General features: G+C 40.3%; 1 protein-coding gene across 1 annotated transcript in view; it reads right to left on the reverse strand.

The window, feature by feature from the left end:
• pamr1 (peptidase domain containing associated with muscle regeneration 1) overlaps window positions 1–20998 on the reverse strand; it is a 67308-nt gene that overhangs the window by 24091 nt on the left and 22219 nt on the right. The window contains exons 3-8 of the mRNA XM_034176847.1: window positions 16124–16249; window positions 15441–15555; window positions 8682–8899; window positions 7541–7648; window positions 524–694; window positions 225–416 (exon numbers count right to left, since the gene is read on the reverse strand). Coding sequence (XP_034032738.1) covers window positions 225–416; window positions 524–694; window positions 7541–7648; window positions 8682–8899; window positions 15441–15555; window positions 16124–16249 — 930 coding nt within the window. The remainder of the gene's footprint in view (window positions 1–224; window positions 417–523; window positions 695–7540; window positions 7649–8681; window positions 8900–15440; window positions 15556–16123; window positions 16250–20998) is intronic.

The following is a 20998-nucleotide window of genomic DNA, read 5'->3' on the forward strand; positions in this document are numbered from 1 at the left end:
AAAAAAAAATATGTGGCCCCGTAATGGCCCCTGGCTTGGAAAAATGGAAGATCCGTCACTGATTAGGCAATTTAAGTGCATCTGGGCACTGACTCATTCTTTCTGATCCTTTAAAGACTTTTATCCTTATAAAAACACAAGAAAATTAACTGTATGTCCTCTTACTGTTTGCATTGACTCATTCTTTTCAGCATTAATCCCTGTTATTAAACACTTTGCCTGACCTTTGGTGCAAACAGGAGCACTCCCGCTCCACGTGTTATTTGAGAGGCACGTTCTCTGGGAGATTCCGCTGAGTTCAAAGGGTTGGTAGCACAGATACTGCAGAGCAATGAGGACATCATTGGGTCCGTACACCAGAAAGTGGTCCCCGTGTGTTGGCTTGGGTGGCAGAGAACAGAATCTTTCCACTGACACTAAGAAGGGAAAATATGACATCCAGGAGCCACGGGGGGTAAAAGCACTTCTGTGGATTTTTTGCAGCCCAAATTTAAATTAGTCTCTAAAACAAAACTTTTCTTACCACACTGAGGGGCTGGTGCACTCCATGTGCCATCACTGAGGCAGATGGCAGTACGACTTCCCTGCAGCTCAAACCCAGGATCACAACGGAAAGTGATGCGTGCTCCAGAGTGATGAAACACACCTTCTGTGGAGCCATGGATCAGCACTGGAGACCTGTGGCATCCCACCACTGTGTGGAAACACATGCACCATTTATTTGTGAGCACATGTCATCTTGTGCATGTGAAAAGACCTGAAATGTTATTTAAGGATCTTCTCATGTTTGCAGGTGAAGCAGAATAACATAATAGCTCATTCTGCATCTGAACTGTCCTGAATGTGCAAAGCATTAAAACCAAAGACCAATCTCAATACTCTACTCTCCGTTGGTTCAACACCTTTTTGTGCAAAATGAAGGGAAGATGCATTTATTTAATCAGTATACCATTTATTTTGGTATATTACAGCAATATATATGCTGTGATCCTTTAGCATAGGCCACTAGTGGCCACTACCTACTGAGGACTCAACCGTGTTTTTCCTTTCTGAGCATATTATCTCAGAAATATCTGAGATAATATGGCTTACTTTGCATTTAATTGTATAATGGACCATCTAAGAAGTTTGTGCTCCAGTATTTCCAATGAGTGAAATTTTAAGATTCTTTGAATTGTTTAATTAACAGGTATCTGTAATGTTTGCCAGACTGCTAGTGCCACAGTTGGGGCCCCTTCACACATAGTGCGAATTTGGTCGATTTGCACATAAAGCGCACATGAAGCTGGAATTGTATGCAAAACGTGTAGAATCGTAGCTGCTTCTAAGTGCACATGTGGCATGCCAGAGTGTCGGCTCACCCCACAACACGTGTGTGTTTCGCACGCCCCCCCAACACATGTGTGCATGTGGTCCCCCCCCCCCCACAGGCGAGGCATGTCTCATCTGATCACAGAGTGACTTCTTGGTTTGTGCACTGACAGGACAGGGGCGTGGCTGGCTGCCCCACAACTGTTGGGACATCTCAGGTTCTGGACATCACAGCTGCAGCACACATCCCATGTTTTGACGGACACATGCGTGCGTGTACTTGTGTGGGAATACATAAAAACATATATCACGTTTGTGATGGGAGGAGAAACGGCCCATCAGTTCATTTGGCGATCTAAATGTCATATCTGACAGGACAAGCATGTTGGGCCGTGAGGGCTGTGACCAGCACGCTGCATGACCAGGACAAGCCAACAGTATGACAAATACGCCAATTTCAGTTATGTATCAACAGAAACATGCCATACCAGTTATCACAGCGTTTTTTTTGTTGTTGTTGTTATTGTTGTTTTTTTTAGAAAATACATTCATCTACTTGTTGATTTTAGCCATTTCACACCCCTGTTACAAGACAGTGATTGTAGTGCAGTGGTAAAGCTTCTGTCTGGTAATCAGAGTGTGTGGGTTTGAATCCTGTGGCATTTTTTTTCTTTTTATTTAACCAGGGTTATTTAACCACTGGCTTCTGTATTGCATCCCCTTTTATGTATTATTTATATCAACCCAGTGATATTCACTGATTATACAGTTGGTTTTTATTTTATTTTCCTCCACATCAGCGGTGCGATGTGGTGCACCTCGTCCCACAGAACACAGTGCGAGCAGCTGCAGCAGCTCACACTGTGTTCCTGGTCGAAACGCACCATTATGTGCACGAACCATCACACCAGGATTGCGCACACCTGCCTATCAGCACGATGTCTCATGGTGTGCTCCATAAGAGCTTTACCACCGTGAGTCACCCTGAGTTGTACGTATTCGCACTATGTGTGAAGGGGCCCTTATGGATGTTGTACATTTTTCTAGCTGCACTCAAGCCACCAATCATTCAAACTCAGGGGACCTAGCCTGTTAGCCTTTGTAACTTTGAGATAGGTGAGCAAGTTCGGGTTATGTTAGTGTCACTACAGTGATGGTGGTCTTGCCTTCGCTCCTACCTCTTTACCCACTGAGTGTTAGGCAGGCACTGCAACATCTGAATTAGACCCATTTGAGCTTCAAACCTTCAGAAAATCTGTGTGACATCATGGAGAGTCTGTCTAGTATTTTTACATTTCAGTCAGGACCACTTCAAAGAGAAAGTTTTCCTTCACTGCCACAAGTTATATTTGGCTGTGTGACTCTGTTATGGGACCTATCTACTCCCTAGGCTTTAGCAGGGAGAGCAGCAGCAAAGACCTCATTTATGTGGAACAGAACATCGCAGGTGTCAATGATGGACCTCCCTCCCTTTCAACACGCCAATGTGGAAAATCTTACCAGAATGGAGCACACACCTTCCTGTCCCTCTATATGCCTCCATGGAAAGGCTATAGCAGGGAGGCAGAGCAAAGACCCCCAAAATGACCACATCAGGCATACGTCTCTGGCCTTCCTTCCACTTACAGTAAGAGGAGCTAGACTAAGATGAAATGGAACTGAGGAGCTCCTTTGGTTCATGATATTTCCATTTGCTTCATTGTTACAAGAAGAAAGAGGATTTGTTCCTTGATATTGTTTGCCCCATGGAAGACAAGTTATCACAATCTGGAAGACTTCCATAACAGACGAAGACGCAATAGCTGGCAAGAATTCCAATTCTTTTGGATTTCCATCAGTAACCAGGGATTATTGAAAAGAAAAAAAAAGCAATGGAAGGGGCTGCACCTTTGTGTAATTTGGCAACTAATGGGAACACCAGATGGACGTTGTTTGAGGTATCTGCACAAGCAACAAAGTGCTTGAACTAGGCTGCCAGGATTCCTTTATTACCTTTATTAGCAACACTCATTACCTGCCAGAATTCAACTGGTAGAGAGAACATAACCAGGAGGAAAGAGATTCTAGGCTCAATCCTGTCAATTTTTCTTGTGGTAGAGGAATTTCTGCATGTAATTACAGAATTGTGGAAGCTTGAGGTTATTTAAAAGGATATCCCAAAAAATATTTAAATGTAAAGTAGATCTACAAAACTGCACAATATGACCTTTAATGGGGTGCTACCCGAAAGTGACCAAACTAAAAACACAAATGTCAATGCATTCTCTTGAAAAAAGAAGAAGAAAAAAAGTCCCTGAGGAGGTTTGGTGTGTTGGGTCTGATCCATGAAATACACTGGCTGTAGTTTAGCGCTCCAAACCCATGATCCCTCCCTATATTCTGGGCGTTTCTGCCTCACAGTATTTACATGCTCCAGTCCCTTTAGGGGATAGAAAATGCCAAACAAAAATGGAAAATTAAACTGTGTGTGACCTCTTCCAATAATGTGGTGAAAAAAAAAAAAAAAGCTGAAACACCCTGAGGTGCTGAAGACAATATCAGGTCATGTCAAATATCTTATTACATTATGTGTGATGATGAGTGCTGTTGCTTTGGAAACTGTGTCCATCAATTCACTCCAAAATAAATCAGCCAAAAAAAGAGACAAAGAAATAAATTATTTTGTATTTTGAGTTCCTGTTAAAGTGTTTTAGCTGCAGACCTGAAATGTGATTCATGTAAAATTTAGTTTCAAAATTCTCCAGCTGAATTTATTTCCTCTGTAAAATGTGTCACAGTAATAACGTCATTGCAGTTCCTTTCCATAAACAGCTGAGAATTCCTAATGGGATTCCAGATGAATGCAGACTGTGTGGAATGAAAGGCCAGTTTTTTTGTTTTTTTTAAAGATGTCTCTTCCAGTGGAAAGTCTGGCTCAAGTGGAAGTAGAAATGTTTCAGTGTTCACTTCATAACCTCAAATTCAGCCTTGAAAACGATGCCGCAGAGCTCTTAGGATGCCAACTTTTGCAGGATCCCAGTGGAGGGGTAAAGGCCACAAACACGCCAGTTAGGGTTTGGACACCCATTAAAAAATAAGTAAATAAAAAGTCTGGGGGCTCGTCTTGCCACAGTCAGTGGCAGTTTTGCCATACTTGATTAAATGTGTCAGATCTGAGTTGGTACAGTGAGAATTCCGTCACCACACGAGTTTTCATGAATGTGCCTTTAATTCTGATTACTGATCTTTGATCCTGATTGTGGCCCTGCGACAGACTGGCATCCTGTCCAGGGTGTACCCCGCCTCACGCCCTAGGACTGCTGGGACAGGCTCCAGCCCCCTGTGACCCTTAACTGGAGTAAGCAGATATATAAAATAGTATAAAATAGATGAATGGATGATCCTAATGGCTGAACTTTTACCATGACTGTGATTTAACTTAAAACATAACTTGATTAAACACGAGGCCAAATTATGGCCACCGGGTAATGTGAAGGCTTTGTATCTGTCTGTCTGTCTGTGCTCAGCATAAGTTCAGTCCTATTACTGCCAGGGACTTCAAATTCACAGGGAACGTTCTTGGGACACAGACCTTGGACAAGTTCAAAGGTGGCTAACCTTGACCTATTTTAAGAGGTCAAAAGGTCACATTCTGTTTATTATTTTTATGCTTATACGGCTGAGGGTATTTATTTTATCCTGATTGCTGGCCCATGACATGGTTAAATGAACTTTGATGTACAGTAATTGTTAAACTTGGATACTGATTAATATCCTTTGATTGTGAGTGTTGTCCTTTGATCCTGATTGCTGAACCTTGATCATAACAGTGATTTATATTTGAATGTGAATGTTTACTTTTAATCCTGATTGTTGATCTTTGATCCAGTTATTGAACTTTGATGTGAATGCTAAACATTTATACTGATTATTTATCTTTGACTGAATTGGGGGTGGTGGCCACAGGTAGAAGCAGGGTAGAAGCTTAAGGGCCTTACTTACCTATCGATCATGGCTGTGATTTAACTTTGAACATAATTGTTAACTTTTTATCCTGATTACTGATCTTTGAGCCAATCACTGAACATTGATCATGTCTGTAATTTAACCATGAATGGAGTTGTATGGCTTTTTAATCCTGATCACTAATCTCTGATAGCTGAACTTTGATGGAGACTTCTAGACTTCAGACTTGATTGATGTCTTTTGATCCTGACCTTTGACCATGATTGGTCATAATTGTAGAGCTGGCAGTCCCGACCAGCTCTACACGCTCCATCGGGTGCTCGAGGGTTCATGGGAGTTCGCCCAACCAGTCCACATGTGTTTTGTGGATCTGGAGAAGGCGTTCGACCATGTCCCTCGGGGCACCCTGTGGGGGGTGCTCTGGGAGTACGGGGCCCGGGGTCCTTTGCTAAGGGCTATCCAGTCCCTGTACGACCGCAGCAGGAGCTTGGTTCACATTGCCGGTAGTAAGTCAAACCTGTTTCCGGTGCACGTTGGCCTCTGCCAGGGCTGCCCTTTGTCACCGGTTCTGTTCATTATTTTTATGGACAGAATTTCTAGGCGCAGCCACGGTGTGGAGGGGGTCTGGTTTGGGAACCACGGAATCTCATCTCTGCTGTTTGCGGACGATGTGGTTCTGTTGGCTTCGTCAAATCAGGACCTTCAGCGTGCACTGGGGCGGTTTGCAGCCGAGTGTGAAGCGTCCAGGATGAAAATCAGCACCTCCAAATCCGAGGCCATGGTTCCCGACCGGAAAAAGGTGCTTTGCCCTCTTCAGGTCGGTGGAGTGTCCTTGCCTCAAGTGGAGGAGTTTAAGTATCTCGGGGTCTTGTCCACGAGTGAGGGACGGATGGAGCGTGAGATCGATAGATGGATCGGTGCAGCATCTGCAGTGATGCGGTTGCTGTATCGGACCGTCGTGGTGAAAAGAGAGCTGAGTAGGGGAGCAAAGCTCTCGATTAACCGATCAATCTACATTCCGATCCTCACCTATGGTCATAAGATTTGGCTCATGACCAAAAGAACGAGATCGCAAGTACAAGCGGCCGAGATGAGTTTCCTCCACGGGGTGGCTGGGCGCTCCCTTAGAGATAGGGTGAGGAGCTCGGTCACTCGGGAGGAGTTCGGAGTCGAGCCGCTGCTCCTCTACGTCGAAAGGAGTCGGTTGAGGTGGCTCGGGCATCTTTTCCGGATACCCCTGGATGCCTTGCTGGAGAGGTGTTCCGGGCATGTCCCATTGGGAGGAGGCCCCGGGGAAGACCCAGGACACACTGGAGGGACTACATCTCTCGGCTGGCTTGGGAATGCCTTGGGGTTCCCCCGGAGGAGCTGGGGGAGGTGTGTGTGGATCGGGAGGTCTGGGCGGCTTAGCTGCTGCCTCTGCTACCCGACTCCGGATAAAGCGGAAGAAAATGGATGGATGGATGGTCATAATTAGTGATTTTTGATCTTGCTAGCTGAACTTTGACTCCAATTGATGTCATTTGATTATGAGTATTGCTCTTCATTGCTAATTACTGAACTGTGATCCCAATTGTTTGTCTTTAAACCTGTTTACCAGATTGAATCGAACGCGATCACTGCCCAGAAATAAGGATCAAAGTCAGGATCCAGTCCTTTCAGCACGGAAATTTTATGTGTTTTTCCATGCCCCGCCACTCCACCGTGTCCCAGTAAAATTGATTAGTTGGTATTTGTGCAAACCTGCGTGAAAACAGCCTCTTTATTTGAGGGAATTAAACTAAAGCTCATCTTGTCCACAGCAGTATGACCTTATTTGTTACGTGTCAGATTTCATGCAGCCATACTAGTCGTGCATTTGTTGACTCATCAAGCATATTTTCTGAAAATCTGATTGGCCTAACCCATAGCTGGGACTGACTGCAAAAGAGGATTTCAGCTGGTCTGAACCGAGTCCAAACCACAGACTTTTCCCTTCTGACAGTGAATCACTGCCTGCATCTGGACAACAACAGCAGTGAAAAAGCCTTACACCAACAGGTCAGTTCTTCTGGGTCTGACTAGGTGTGCCTTATTGCACAACATATGATTGTTAGAGGCAGATACATTCTTTCCAAATACCTTTTAAACTGAAAACACCAAGTCCACATTTTGCCAAGGTGACACACAAATTGCAATGTAATTTGCAGTCATTTTTACTCCTCCTCCATTTTCATTTTCTCCAGGAAAATGCTAATAGGATTATTTTGGTTGGAGAGTTTTTAGGGTTAAGTTACAGACTCACCATTTTCACACCTTTTGCCTGTGTAGCCAGCCAGACAGGCACAGTGGTAACTGTAGGAGGTGTCCAGGATACAAGTCCCATCATGCAGGCAAGGAGAAGAGCTGCAAGCTGTAAACAGATGCAAAAAGAAATATGCTTTATTACAACCCCTGGCAAAAAATTATGGAATCACCGGCCTCAGAGGATGTTCATTCAGTTGTTTAATTTTGTAGAAAAAAAGCAGATCACAGATTTGGGGATGAAAATTTACAGGGTGATTCCATAATTTTTTCCTCAGAATTGAGTGATTCCATATTTTTTTCCTCTGCTTGGTCTAAAAAAGTAACCGTGACTGACTGCCACAATCTTTTTTTCTTGATTTCTTATAGTGTTTCTTAAAGCCAGAAAGTTGCCATTTGAAATGACTTTAGTTTTGTGTCATGTCTGTGATCTGCTTTTTTTCTACAAAATTAAACAACTGAATGAACATCCTCCGAGGCCGGTGATTCCATAATTATTGCCAGGGGTTGTATAAGTATTATGGTAGGTGTTGGTATGACAAAATTGGGGGTTGACATTAATCTTGGCCTGACAGCATTTTTTAGTCTTCAGGCCACTAAACCAATTATTGATATCCAGGGCTCAACATTCCTACTGTCCCACTTGAGGAGTGCAGCTTTGTGTAAACCCCATAACTCTCATAACTCTAAAGTTATGAGCATACAATTTTTATATGTAAAATTTTTGAGTACCATGTTGTCAAATGGTTAGCTATATTTCATTTAATAAATGAACATGCATCACTTCTATGTTAACAAAGTTCAACAAAAACCAAAGAAGATATTTCATTCAACTTTCAAAAAGTGGCCAATGAAATTTAATGGTGGGCCAGTAAATCTGAAGGTGGGCCTGTAAGTATAAAGATGTACTAGCCCTCTTGCCCAGTGGACAAAAACCCTTAATGTTTACCAGCAATCATTTTCTTCCTACTCTGAGCAAATTCAAGACACAAACAATACAGTTTTAGCATCACTTTATTTATCCTTTTCTAAATGAGTGCAGCCATTAATAATGTGCATCTATTATTTGGTGATGATGCCACACATAATATATTTGAAAGGATCAGGGTGGCTGGAATAGAATGGTTGTCTATTTGACCTACCTGAGGTCTCTTGGAAAGTAGCAAAGAAGCCATCAAAATTCTTGTAGCCATCAGACACAAAGAGTATGTGCATGGTGTTTCCAGAGCTCTGAATTGGCGCAGGTCTGTTGTTGCCACAGAATCGACCAATAACGCGTGACCTGATGCTGTCACCATCTCTGACCTCCACGTAATCATAGCGACAAGACTGGTGAAACTCCAGACTCATCATCATGAACCTGTCAGAAGAACGGAGCAGGAAGAGCAGACCTTAGAATATTTCATTTTGTTCTGAGAAATCTGCATTGATATCACTTCTGAACCACATCAGGTGATTCAGATCCCATTATTTTGTGAATATTTATCATTATTGTTGTTATTGTTGTCAGGAGATGCAGTTGCACAGAGATGACTTTTTACATTTTTAAACAGAGTTTTAGCCAAAGGCAAAAAAATATACAAGTATTTATCCATTTATTTATCTGCAGAGGTATAATGGTCATTATTAGAGCACATATATTCACCTATGCCAGAAATGCTCCATTGGCCAATGTTAAATAAATGCTTTTCATTGAGTTGGTGAATCCATTGTACCAAAATGTAACATCAGATCCAACTTTTTAAGAATTAACAAATAAATAATAAAAATCTCAATTCTTTTCTTTAATCTTTTTTCAGTAAAGGCGCATTTACATTATTGCAGTCTTGCACACCACATTGCCCAGCAAAGATCTTTACCACCACAGAACTCTTAATGGCGCTATTTCTGACTGACAATGTTCAGCAAAAGGTTTTCATACAATAAAACAGGTCAACTGTAGGCCTTTGTGCCTTCTGGAAAACATTGGATGAAATTTCATGGGTTGATTTTAAGAAAATGCTTCTTTGTTTCACTTAACTATAAAGCAGGATAACTGGTGCAACAGGTTAAAGTTGTAACACGCATGCAACAAGCAGAAACCTGTATCTCCTTCACAGCTGTCATGGGTGTCTTGATGGCTTCTCTCACTTGACTCTTTCACCATTTGTATTTCTTAATGATTGATGTGTATAAAGTCCAAGACATGCTCAGTGTCTTTGAAATGTTCATGTATCCATCCCCTGGCTTATCTAAAAAAAACCTTGCTATGAAATTCATTATTTACTTGTGTCACTGTAATTATTAAGGCCTTCATAGCAAAGGAGGTGAATACATATGCATGCACTGCTTTTTTTTAAGTATGAACAAGTTTTCTTTTTCCCCATTTCACTTCATCAGTTTGGACTATGGTGTGTTGGTGGCTTTGCATAAAATCCAAATAAAAATATATTTATGTAAAGCATATGTAGGTTGTAAGGCAAAAATAAATAAACAAATAAAACTCAAGGGGGTGGATATTTTGGAAGGCACTATACATTATTTGAGAGATAACCAGCAACAAGCTGTCACAAACACAACCCAAAGCTCATCAGACATCACTGAAAAAGCACAAAGATGTGTTCAGGATCAAGTGACAGCAGGCATTCTTCATCTTCATCTGATGTTCACAATCATTGTCAGTATCTCATAATAATAAAAATATGTAAGGTGCTCTATATTGATAGAACATTGCAACAGGCATTACCATGCTAAATGCTGTGGTATCTTGTCAACATGTTGACAATTCAATTTCAATTTTTTACATTTCATATAGCGCCAAATCACAACAAAGCTGCCTCAAGGTGCTTCAGACAAGTAGGGTCTAGTCTTACCAACCCCTAGAGCAAGCACACAGGTGACAATGGTAAGGAAAAAACCTCAAGCAGACCAGACTCATAGGGGTGACCCAATGCTTGGGTCATTCTAACAGTTATAAGTTTTTAACAAAGTTTTCCAAAGCTGAAGAAACAGAAAACAGGAAATCACAACAACATCTGCTGCATTAGCTTCAGGTATGGCATCTCACGGTCAGTCTAGCATCCCGTCACCCACAGACACTACTCCCACGCATTTCCCTCCGCACATCAGACAGAGAGAAAAAGAGCAGGATCAGTCAGCCAGAAAAACCACACCACATCAGCATTAAATCAAGAGGAAAGCAGAGAAAATACTAAGGTGATTGCCAGCTGCTAGCCCTAAGCTTCACTAACAGGCCCAGTAATTAGATTAAGTTGACACATTTCATGGTGTGCCACACTGATATTGTAATGTATTTGTGAGATTTCATATTAACATGGTCTTTCTTACTGACGTTTTGTCAAGTCGAGATGAGGTCATGATGGTGTCAAACGACACTGCCACAGTGTAGTAACAGCAATGCAGTGATCTCATGACAACATGGTGGGTGGGGCACTGTCCCAAAATACATTAAGACTTAAAGATCTTGACATTGTTACAATTGAAGCCACATTTTACCAGTTTTAAAAACACTGGTGAAAGCAAATCTGAGGCCAGCACATCAGTAATGAACCACAATAACAGCCATGGAATTTGTTCAGGCAGATATTTGTTCCACTGTTCCACAGCTTTTGATGGTTTTTGGAAACATGTGCCTCCTTTTCTACAGTAGCCTGAGAAAATATAAAAGAATGATTTCTGCTTAGCTACCATGAGAAATGATGTCTTTGCTTTTGTGTATTTGGTCATTTTGGTTTATTTGTCCTTTCACTAAAAAGAGAGCTTTATTTTGTGCTCAGTGCAGATACATGTAGTATGCCATTATATTTAAGTACCTGGAAAAATTACAACCATCCATTGCACTTGAAATAAGCATCCAGTCAGTGATGTTTAAAATACACAGCCCTGCCAACCGCTGCTGGTGAGTGGTGAATTCAGCATCTACTACTAGTCATCAATTCTGGGTCTAATATATGCAGTGATGATAAATCCCTATGTAACCAATGGCTAAAAGGCTAAAAACAGCGATCTCCCCTAGAAAGTACCAAATTATAAGACTGAATGTAATTTTTAACAATAATCCCCAATTTCTCTCCAACCCCCAATACTCCTGTCATATTGTGACCTTCTATGCATGTGTTTTTTCAGTCTAGTCAGTGGTTCTCACTCCTGGTCCTCAAGGACTACTAATCTGCTCATTTTCTGTCTCTGCAACCAGCAAACTCAGCCAGTCAGGTCCCAGGAAAGCATGGAGAGACGTGCAGATCAGCCTCTGAGTACCAGGCTCAAGAACCACGAACATAATGAGAGTGTGTTGATTGTATGGCACATTCACACAAGCAGCAAATCACCAACATACAACGCGCTCTTGGTGTGCCTTAACATATCATCACAGAAGGATGGAGCCAATAACAGTTGGGAGTGCTGGTTTTCGATACTTTACATCAGTATTGGTTCAATACTGAATTGAAGTATTACTTATACCAATCTGAAATTCAATTACTGGATCAGATATCAGAAACTAAAAAAAATAATAAAATCAGATAAATCTGATCCAATCTAAGTATTATTTTGTTAGCTTGATTCACATTGTGGGGTAGATATCTTTTCCTTTATGGGAGTAGAATATTTGTTTCACACTTTGAGTTGATGTTTTGTTAGCTGGCTAGGTTCAAAAATTACATCAAGACAAAAGTGGCACAGTCTCATCCCTAATAATAATCAGAGATAATCTGCATGCTCACTTTTGTGGAACAGTGTAACACTGTCAGTTTATGTAAACTGAAGTCAGCCGTCCTCTGCCTACCTCGTCAGATTTAATCACTTTGATTTAACATCAAAACAGAAGGGACATATTAACTTAAGTTATGGAAGACTTTGGCATTCTCCCAAATACTCCAGCTCTATCCTTTACTGTAGATCTGTGGGTCAGCATGCATTTGATGATAATCATTAGCCTGGAGCAGCTCACAGCAACTAATAGCAGCTGTAAGAAAGTAAATGTGTCGTGTGTGATCTGAGCGCACTGGGAGCCTGAACAGAGAAAAAACACTGTCTCATAATCCCTGCACATTCATTGTGTAATATTTGCATTTGCCTCTCCATCAGGTTTTAAGGATTTATTTAATAAAAGATGAGACTATGATATTGAAATATTAATCTTGTTTATATAGACATTTGTCTTCACAGTATAGATTTGGCCTTGTTAACTGTTCATGTCAAAACTGTAAAGTGGAAGTCAGATCTTTATATCTACAGCAAGAAAAAAAATGGTTGGGATGATTAAATGTGTTTTGTGTACCATGACCATGTGTACACCATAAACAGGTTGAATATGTGCAGAACCTTTGCTCTATTAAGTCAAGGCACTGGCTTAAAAATGCTGCATGTGTAATGGAGAAAATGACATAAATAGAGAGTTATAATATGCAGGACTGAAGGGTCATAAGTTTTCTTAAAGAGGAGAGCTGTGGGTTCCAAACTGCTGCAGATTTGCTCTTCATCCCTGAACAAATACCTAAATGGAGTGGAATTTTAGTAGTTGACCCACTTAAATAGATCAACTTTTAATTACTGTTATAGATGGATAATAAAAATAATAATTAAAAAAAAAACAGTGATAATTTGGCACCATGGTTTTCTGTCATCACACATTTCAGTGGGTGTCTGTTCGTAAGATGTGGCAAGTAAATCCATTTGGTTCTAATCCAGTGTTTGATGGTGGACACTTAACACACTCACAGGTATCCTGTAAAATTTTGTTGACTCCATGTTTGTGTAAACGGTATATTGCCTAAAACCTCTACAAAATGACCACAAAGGTGGTAACTCATTACCCCCACATGCAGTACTGCATGCAACATGTTGTTTTTCGTACTGTGTGTTTGTCCATGTCTGAGCATTGAGCATGATAACTCAAATAGTTTTGATCCCATTTACACAGAAAGCACCAGATGTGGGAGTAAGTCACTGTCAAGTCATTCTCATGTCATCAATCTACAAGTCACAAGTCAAGTCTCAAGTCAGCTTGCAAACAATTGGTGGTCATTATGATTTGGGACTTGCTGATTCATGACTTGAGAGTGACTTGATGGTGACTTACTCCCACCTCTGCAAAGCACTAAAGCACACAAATGCTGCTGCTGTTGCAACATGCAGCCGAAAGAATTTACAGTGTGCACAAAAGTAGTATGTAAGCAGCTCAAAAGTCAGTAATTTCATTTATTTATTTTTTGTGCATTTGTTTTGTGTTTGTGAATGCAATATCGCTGAGCCGTAGCTCCGTTAATGGTTTATAAATATATAATATAGAATTAGGGCTGCAGCTATCGATTAATTTAGTAATCGAGTATTCTATCGATTATTTTGGCGATTAATTGAGTAATCGGATAAAAATTACTTTTGAGTTTTTAAACAACATCAATAGTCCAGGGCTCTCCTTAAGCAATGGCACAATGTCGCTGCACCATCACGCAGATTGTCAAATTTAGTGTATCCTTTCTGTTTTCCTGGATAATTATTTATTTTTCACGTCTTTACAAGTTTTGGAGCTTCATAAGGGCTGGCGGTCGGAGTAATCCTCAGTCAATCAGGCTGCACCTGAACGTGAGCACAGCCTGTGGAAAAACTGGGCTCTGGGAGGGGTGCGATGATTTACCCAAACTAACTCCAACAATTTACCCAAGATGACTCCAATGACTAAATTAAGTACTTTTATTTATTTTCGGCAATGCGCTCCATTCTCAAAACAGTACCTGAAGCCCCCTCTCTCTCTCCCTCTGTCACGCTGTCTCTTTAGAACACTGAAACAATAAACAAAGGATGTTTAAGTGCGTCTGTGAGTACTGTCAATTTTTTTTTTTGGTGGGGGGGCACATACAACAGACTCTGAACTTTAAGATCTGATGTTACGAGCGCTGACGAGGCAGCAGTGCGTCCCGCTGTACATCTGCAAAGGTGAGTGCCATTTGCTTTTCATGTAACATTTTGAGAAAGGAGCGCATTTCCAAAAATAAATAAAAGTACTTCATTTAGTCATATTTGGAGTCAGTTTTGCTTTAAATGCACAGTAAGTCTATTTCAGATGATAAGCGTGGACCCCCTTTCTCTTAAAAGGCTTTATTTTACTCTGTGTGTCGCATTGGAAAGCTGTAGCTTCTGGTGCTACAGATTAGCTTGTGTGCACGATCTAGTCTTTTTCTTTTTTTTGTTGTTGTTTCTGGTGACATTACAGTGCCACACACAGGCCTGGCATATGTACTACAATGTTACACAGAGCTTTGAGGCACAGAATTTCCCTCGAATATTTTTTGTAATTGAATTATTCGAGTTACTCAACAAATCATTTCAGCCCTAATAAACATAAAATGTGACTTTTCATACTTCGATTTACTGCTTTTGATAAAGATGATGACAGTGCTTGAGGTTTTATTTTTTATTTATTTTTGTGTGTTCATTTTGTGTTTGTAATCGCCTTTGAATTTACCCAGCAGCCCCTGCGGTGCTTTAAACTCAAAACTAGCTTATCAGTAGCCTACAGTGTACCAAGTCAATACTAAAAGTTAGTGGTTAGTGGTAACGTCTGCTAAATTTTTTTTAGTGGTTTATCAGTTTAGCTTTAGAAAGTCTAACTTTTCAGTTAGCGGTTTAATGGTTATCGAAGCGAACCTTTCAGTTAGCTGTGCCCACCACTGCTTTTAGATAGTCACATTATGTCAGTTATTAGCATTAAAGTCTCATAAACACATCTCTCAGGTGACCTCACTACTCCATGAGATATCAGTAGGCGTCTACCAATCTCAAAGGCTGAGGATCCAGAGACATGAATGTCCTACACATTCTCTCTACACATCGTTAAACCATTTTAGACAAAAACAAAACCTCCTTGATGAAAGTAAAAAGGATCTGTCGTCTCACAATGTTACCTGAGATCAACAGTAAATGGACGGTCCACTTGTATGGTCCACTCACACCGAGCATTGTTGGGGTAACTCTCCAGCACCAAATGGCCTTGCCGTTTACGGATTACTTCCCCACATGCTAAAACACACAAATGAGTTCAACTTGAAAACTTTTAAAGGAAGTCAGGCATAATTTCAATTTGACAGCTATTTAATTATACTTTAATAATTATTTTGAGGGCTTATATCCAGCTGCCTAGTTAACATTCACCAAAATAAAACTTAATTTTGCATTTCTTAAGGCACTGTAAAGGTTCACAATGGAATAAAGCCCCCCCACATATAAGGAATCATAATATGCAATAAATGCATTCAACAGCTTGCCAGAAATCTGCTCTTAATTAAATGTATATTTGTTGTGCCCCATGGCAGATTATTTGCATATTGTGAAAGCCATAATCATCCTCCAAATGTTGCATATTGAATTGCTTTATGAGATGTCTTAACGTTGACTTTGAATTGTCCTTCAACCCCTCATGGAAAACCTTCTGGGCTTTTGGTAGCTTTCCAAGCTGGCATAGTTAAAGATTAAGATAAATCAGCAGGGAAGACTATAATGCATAGTTTATAAGGTATTCATTTGACTTGGGGGAGAAGGCATTATTTCAGAATACAATCATTCAGGATGGCTAAAGGAGAAGACTCACTCATGCAGTCACCACCGGACCAGCCTGGCCGACACTCAGAGCAGTATTTTCCACTAATGAAAAAGTCATCTCTGGGGCCCCATGTGCCGTTGTTACATCGCTTACAGTTCTCAAATATGCTGCAGCCTGCGAAGGAAAAGAGCAAATCAAGCAAGAATCAGACATGCCAGAATGCAAGTCATTGACATTTTTCTAAACTGTAAAAAAAAAAAAAAAAAAAAAAATGGGAATTGGGGAAAGGGGAAACCTGGCAGCTGTGCTTGCCAGAATAAATATGTAAAAATACAGCGAAAATGTAAAAACATTTATGGACCAATCTGTACAAGGAGAATGGGGCATCGGCGGTCCAGATATATTCACGTGCATTTCCTTACTAAACAGATATTCTATTTGGCAGGCAAACACACAGACTGTTTTCACCACTGTGCTTCCACATACTGGAAAATAGTCGTGAATTTGATATGATATTGCCATATTTTTTGGGGCTCTTTTTTTTAAATGGTCATGCAATAAAAAATACTGGTCATGTCAACTAATCTATTTTAGCCAACTGAAATAGCCTACCCAGTTATATATATATATATATATATATATATATATATATATATATATATATATATATATATATATATATATATATATATATCAAAACTCTTCATATTGCAGCTTATTCTCATGAAGAATTCATAGCAAAACTAATGAAAAAGTAATGTACAATCATTCTTACATACGAGGTCTGTGATAAAAAAAAGCGGTCCTTTTTATTTTTTTCAAAAAATAAATGGATTTGATTCATATGTTTTTACGTCAGACAAGCTTGAACCCTCGTGCGCATGCGTGAGTTTTGTCATGCCTGTTGGTGACGTCATTCGCCTGTGGGCAGGCTTTGAGTGAGGTGTGGACTCCCCCTCCCGTCAGAATCTCTTTGTCTGAGACGCTGCAGGGAGACGGCGCGCGTTGCTTTATCAAATTTTTTCAGGACCGGTGAGGGATATCTGTGTGGACACTATTCGAGAAATTCAGCTGGTTTTCGGTGTAAAGTTTAACGGCTGATGAGAGATTGTGGAGTTTCTTTCGCTTTAAGCACAGCCCACAAAGCGGATCGGCGCGGTCGGAGGTGGCGTCCGTCTGGCTGTTTCAAGCTGAAAACATCCTAATTTAAAGCTCTGTTCACCCAGGACGTCATCAGAGAACAGAGAAGTTTCAGAAGAGGCCAGCATGAGGAGTTTATGCGGACATTCCACTGTTAAAGGAGATTTTGTAATAAAAGAACGTGCGGACGAATTTGCAGAGTCGGGTCCGTGACGACGCCCCAAATCCGTTCGCGTCGCCACAGGAAAAACACCTCCGTGTTGAAAACCATTTGTAAAATTCAGGCGGCTTTTGATGGCTTTCAATAAGTGAGTAACTGAGAAATTGTTTAACAGCTGGGCATGTTCCAACTTGTCCGTTAAGGTTTCCAATGGAGGTGTTTTTCCTGTGGCGACCCCCTGCGGTCGTGTCCGGCCCGACATGCGAATCTGCCCGCACGTTCTTTCATTACAAAATCTCCTTTAACAGTGGAATGTCTGGATAAACTCCTGATCCCGAATTCTTCTGAAAGTTCTCTGTTATCTCACGACGTCTTGGGTCCACAGAGCCTGAAATTAGGAAGTTTTCAGCTTGAAACAGCGAGACGACGCCACCTCGGAGTGCAGATCGCCATCAGGCGCCGTGGGCCGTCCTTACAGCGACAGTAAAACTCCAAAATCTCTCATCAGCCGTTAAAATTTTCACCGAAAACCAGCTGAATTTATCGAATGGTGTCCACTCAGTTGTGCCTTACAGTTTTTGAAAAAATTTTTATCAAACAAAGCAGCAGTCTCTGAGCCATTCCTAAACAATGAAAAAATCAACGAGAGGGTGGGCCACTCCTCACTCAAAGACTGCCCACAGGCGAATGACGTAACCAACAGGCGTGAAAAAACTCTTGCATGTCCACGAGGGTTCAAGCATGTTTGATGTAACCACACGTGATTCAAATCCATATAGTTTTTGAAAAAAATAATAAGGTCCGTTACTTTTCTCACAGACCTCGTATACATATATATTTCTGAGCTGCACTTCATACATATCACATGTATTTGCCACAGCAAGGCTGTGATGACATCACTGACAATACAATGCCAGATCATACAATAAAAAAATACAATAAGTTATCTTTTACTTGATGTTATTATTGTTATTCTAACATTAAAACTAACCCTAATCTTATGCCTCACTGTAAACAAAATGCAAATGCGCTTTTCTGAATTTTTCATATCATATGAAACGTGATGAGAATATTAACATACTTTTGTAATTAGTAAAAGCAAAAGAATAGTTTACAAAGTATAAAATGAATTCAGAAATAGTATTTTAGAGTAAAAGGTGTTTGATTTAATTATTTAAATTGTAATTTATTTTTTAATAAAAAATTACAATAGTTTTGTAGTTTAAAATTTACATGTTCTGCAACAATATTTACATTTTTTTCCACAACTGCTGGAAAAATAACAGTTTTTTTTTTTTTTTTTTACACAGTGTAGTGAACTGGCAACTCTTGTAAAACAGCTTAAACCATTTTGCCTGTTTCCTTTAAATTAGCTCTGCTAAACTCATTAAGCTTTGTAACACAACACAAACTCATCACTGCTTCCTGAAACAGAAATGCGGAGGAAACCTTTGCAAAATGTTTCCTGAAAGGATGGATTTTCACTTAAGATATGTATCATCTTATAGGCTGAGTGAAAAATTAGACGTGAGTACACGTATGAAGTTTAAGAGGAAATGTGCTGGAAATGTACACATGGAGGTCTATGGACATGCCTGTGGCTTGAGACACTATATTTTAGGGTTTCACTGCTAAATTGAATGTAAAGGTATCAGTTTAATTTGGACCAGCTCTTTTTCCTCATGAGTACAAATGACAGTACATTTGATTTGTGCAGATAATATGACAGATGTCAACAGATGGATGGTATGACAACCATGATTATACAACATTTGATTAGTATTTTGTAATAGTAATAGTAATAGTAGTATTTTGAAATTAGTATTTTATGCATGTATTTATTTCAAGTTTGATTTGAAATGTACTATTCCAACATCCTCAGGCAGCTATGTGAGTTTATTTTATTTTATTTATTTTATTTTATTTAAAGCCCAAACACATAGGAAAGCTGATGAATACAATCTTGTATCCTTAGAGCAATGCCTGCACTCATAAGGTGGTGGCTGCCATGGACATGTGTGACGATGACTTCCAAGTAGTTGAACACTCATTATACTCTCCTGATGGTGCAATCTGGTTTGTGTCTGTTTCAGAATACATATCTAAAAAATGTAGCTGGAGCAAAATATCATAGTGATGATGATGTTATAGCTCCCACTGATGACTTTACTGACCATCAGGATAAACAGTTCTTCACCAAGTAGATCCAAGCACAGCAGCTGCCTTGGAAAAATATCTGAGGATGTCAAAGGGGACCATCCTATATTAGTCCTCAGGCCCAGTGGTGCCAGTTTTCATTCATGGATTCCATAGCATGAAGTGGATGTGAGTCTACATGCTCCACCCCCAGAAACCCCCACCCACCCCTTGCTGAAACGCTAGTACATCCAAGGTTACTTCTCCGGGTTAGACCAAGTACCCATTTAGGCCCCATTCAGACGGGGTTGGCAATACGGCTTGACCTAAATTCAGGCCGGATTGTTTTCTAGACGGATAGCATTAAGACCTGCGTTTCAAATCCAGTTCATCCTACTCATGTGTCGAAACTGAATCTGGCTCAATCCAAAAGAGATATTCTGGATGTGGCTATGAGAGTGTGGGAGTGTGTGTGTGTCGATATGGACATGGCAGTGTGGGTGTGTAATCTGGACATGTGTGACCAGTGGTGGGCACAGCTAACCAAAACTTTAGCTTCAATAACCATTAATCAGATAACTGAAAAGTTATCGTTAATGATGATAAACTGCTAAACTGCTAAAAAATGTATCTTTATTACAGATAACTGATAACTATTAGTATTGATTTGGACGCGGTCACATCAGATTACACTGTCGGCTTCTGATAAACCAGTTTCACTTTAAGCGCCGCTGGGGCTGCTGGGTAAATTCAAGGAACACAGACACAAAGAACACACGAAAAATGAATAAATAAAAAAATAAAACCCCAAACACTGTCATCATCTTTCAAAAGCAGTAACACACAGTATTAGAAGTCACAGTTTATCTTGGTATTAGATACACCGTCATTTTACGAGCTAAAAGCTGCTGCTTTTGTCACATGTTTTGAACCCTGTGGCTTAAACAACCAAAATACATCCATTAATGCATTGATTGGCAGAATAAAATACACATAGAAAATATAAATTCTTACCTATTAGTTTCAGTGGGATTCAATAAATTGAATAAATAATCCACACAAAGCGTCCTTTTTTAAATCCAAAACAGTGTCTAAATGTGAATAAAAAGTCCCTCCCTCTGTACACCGACAGATTTTTTTGTTTGTTTGTTTGCTGTCCTCGCCGTCACCATCACAGTGGAGAGGACACTGTGGGCACATGTAGATAGTGAGGAAGTTTGACGTCATGATCCCAGAGCTAGCTGGATAAAAGCCACATCTCAGTTCAGAATTCCACTTAAATGCAGCTCAAACAGATTTGAAAACAGACAGAAAATAATCCGTCTTAAATCCAGTTTGTGCTTTTCAGATAAAAACCTTGAGCTGGATTCAGCTCAAGCTGGATTGGCAACACCAGTCTGAACAGGTTCTTACAGCTGGGTGGGAGACTGAGACAAAGCATCTGGGAACAACCACACGGAGCTTGACCGGGAATTGAACCCATGTCT

The sequence above is a fragment of the Thalassophryne amazonica genome, chromosome 8 (assembly GCF_902500255.1).
Source record: "Thalassophryne amazonica chromosome 8, fThaAma1.1, whole genome shotgun sequence".
Classification (NCBI taxonomy): Eukaryota; Metazoa; Chordata; class Actinopteri; order Batrachoidiformes; family Batrachoididae; genus Thalassophryne; species Thalassophryne amazonica.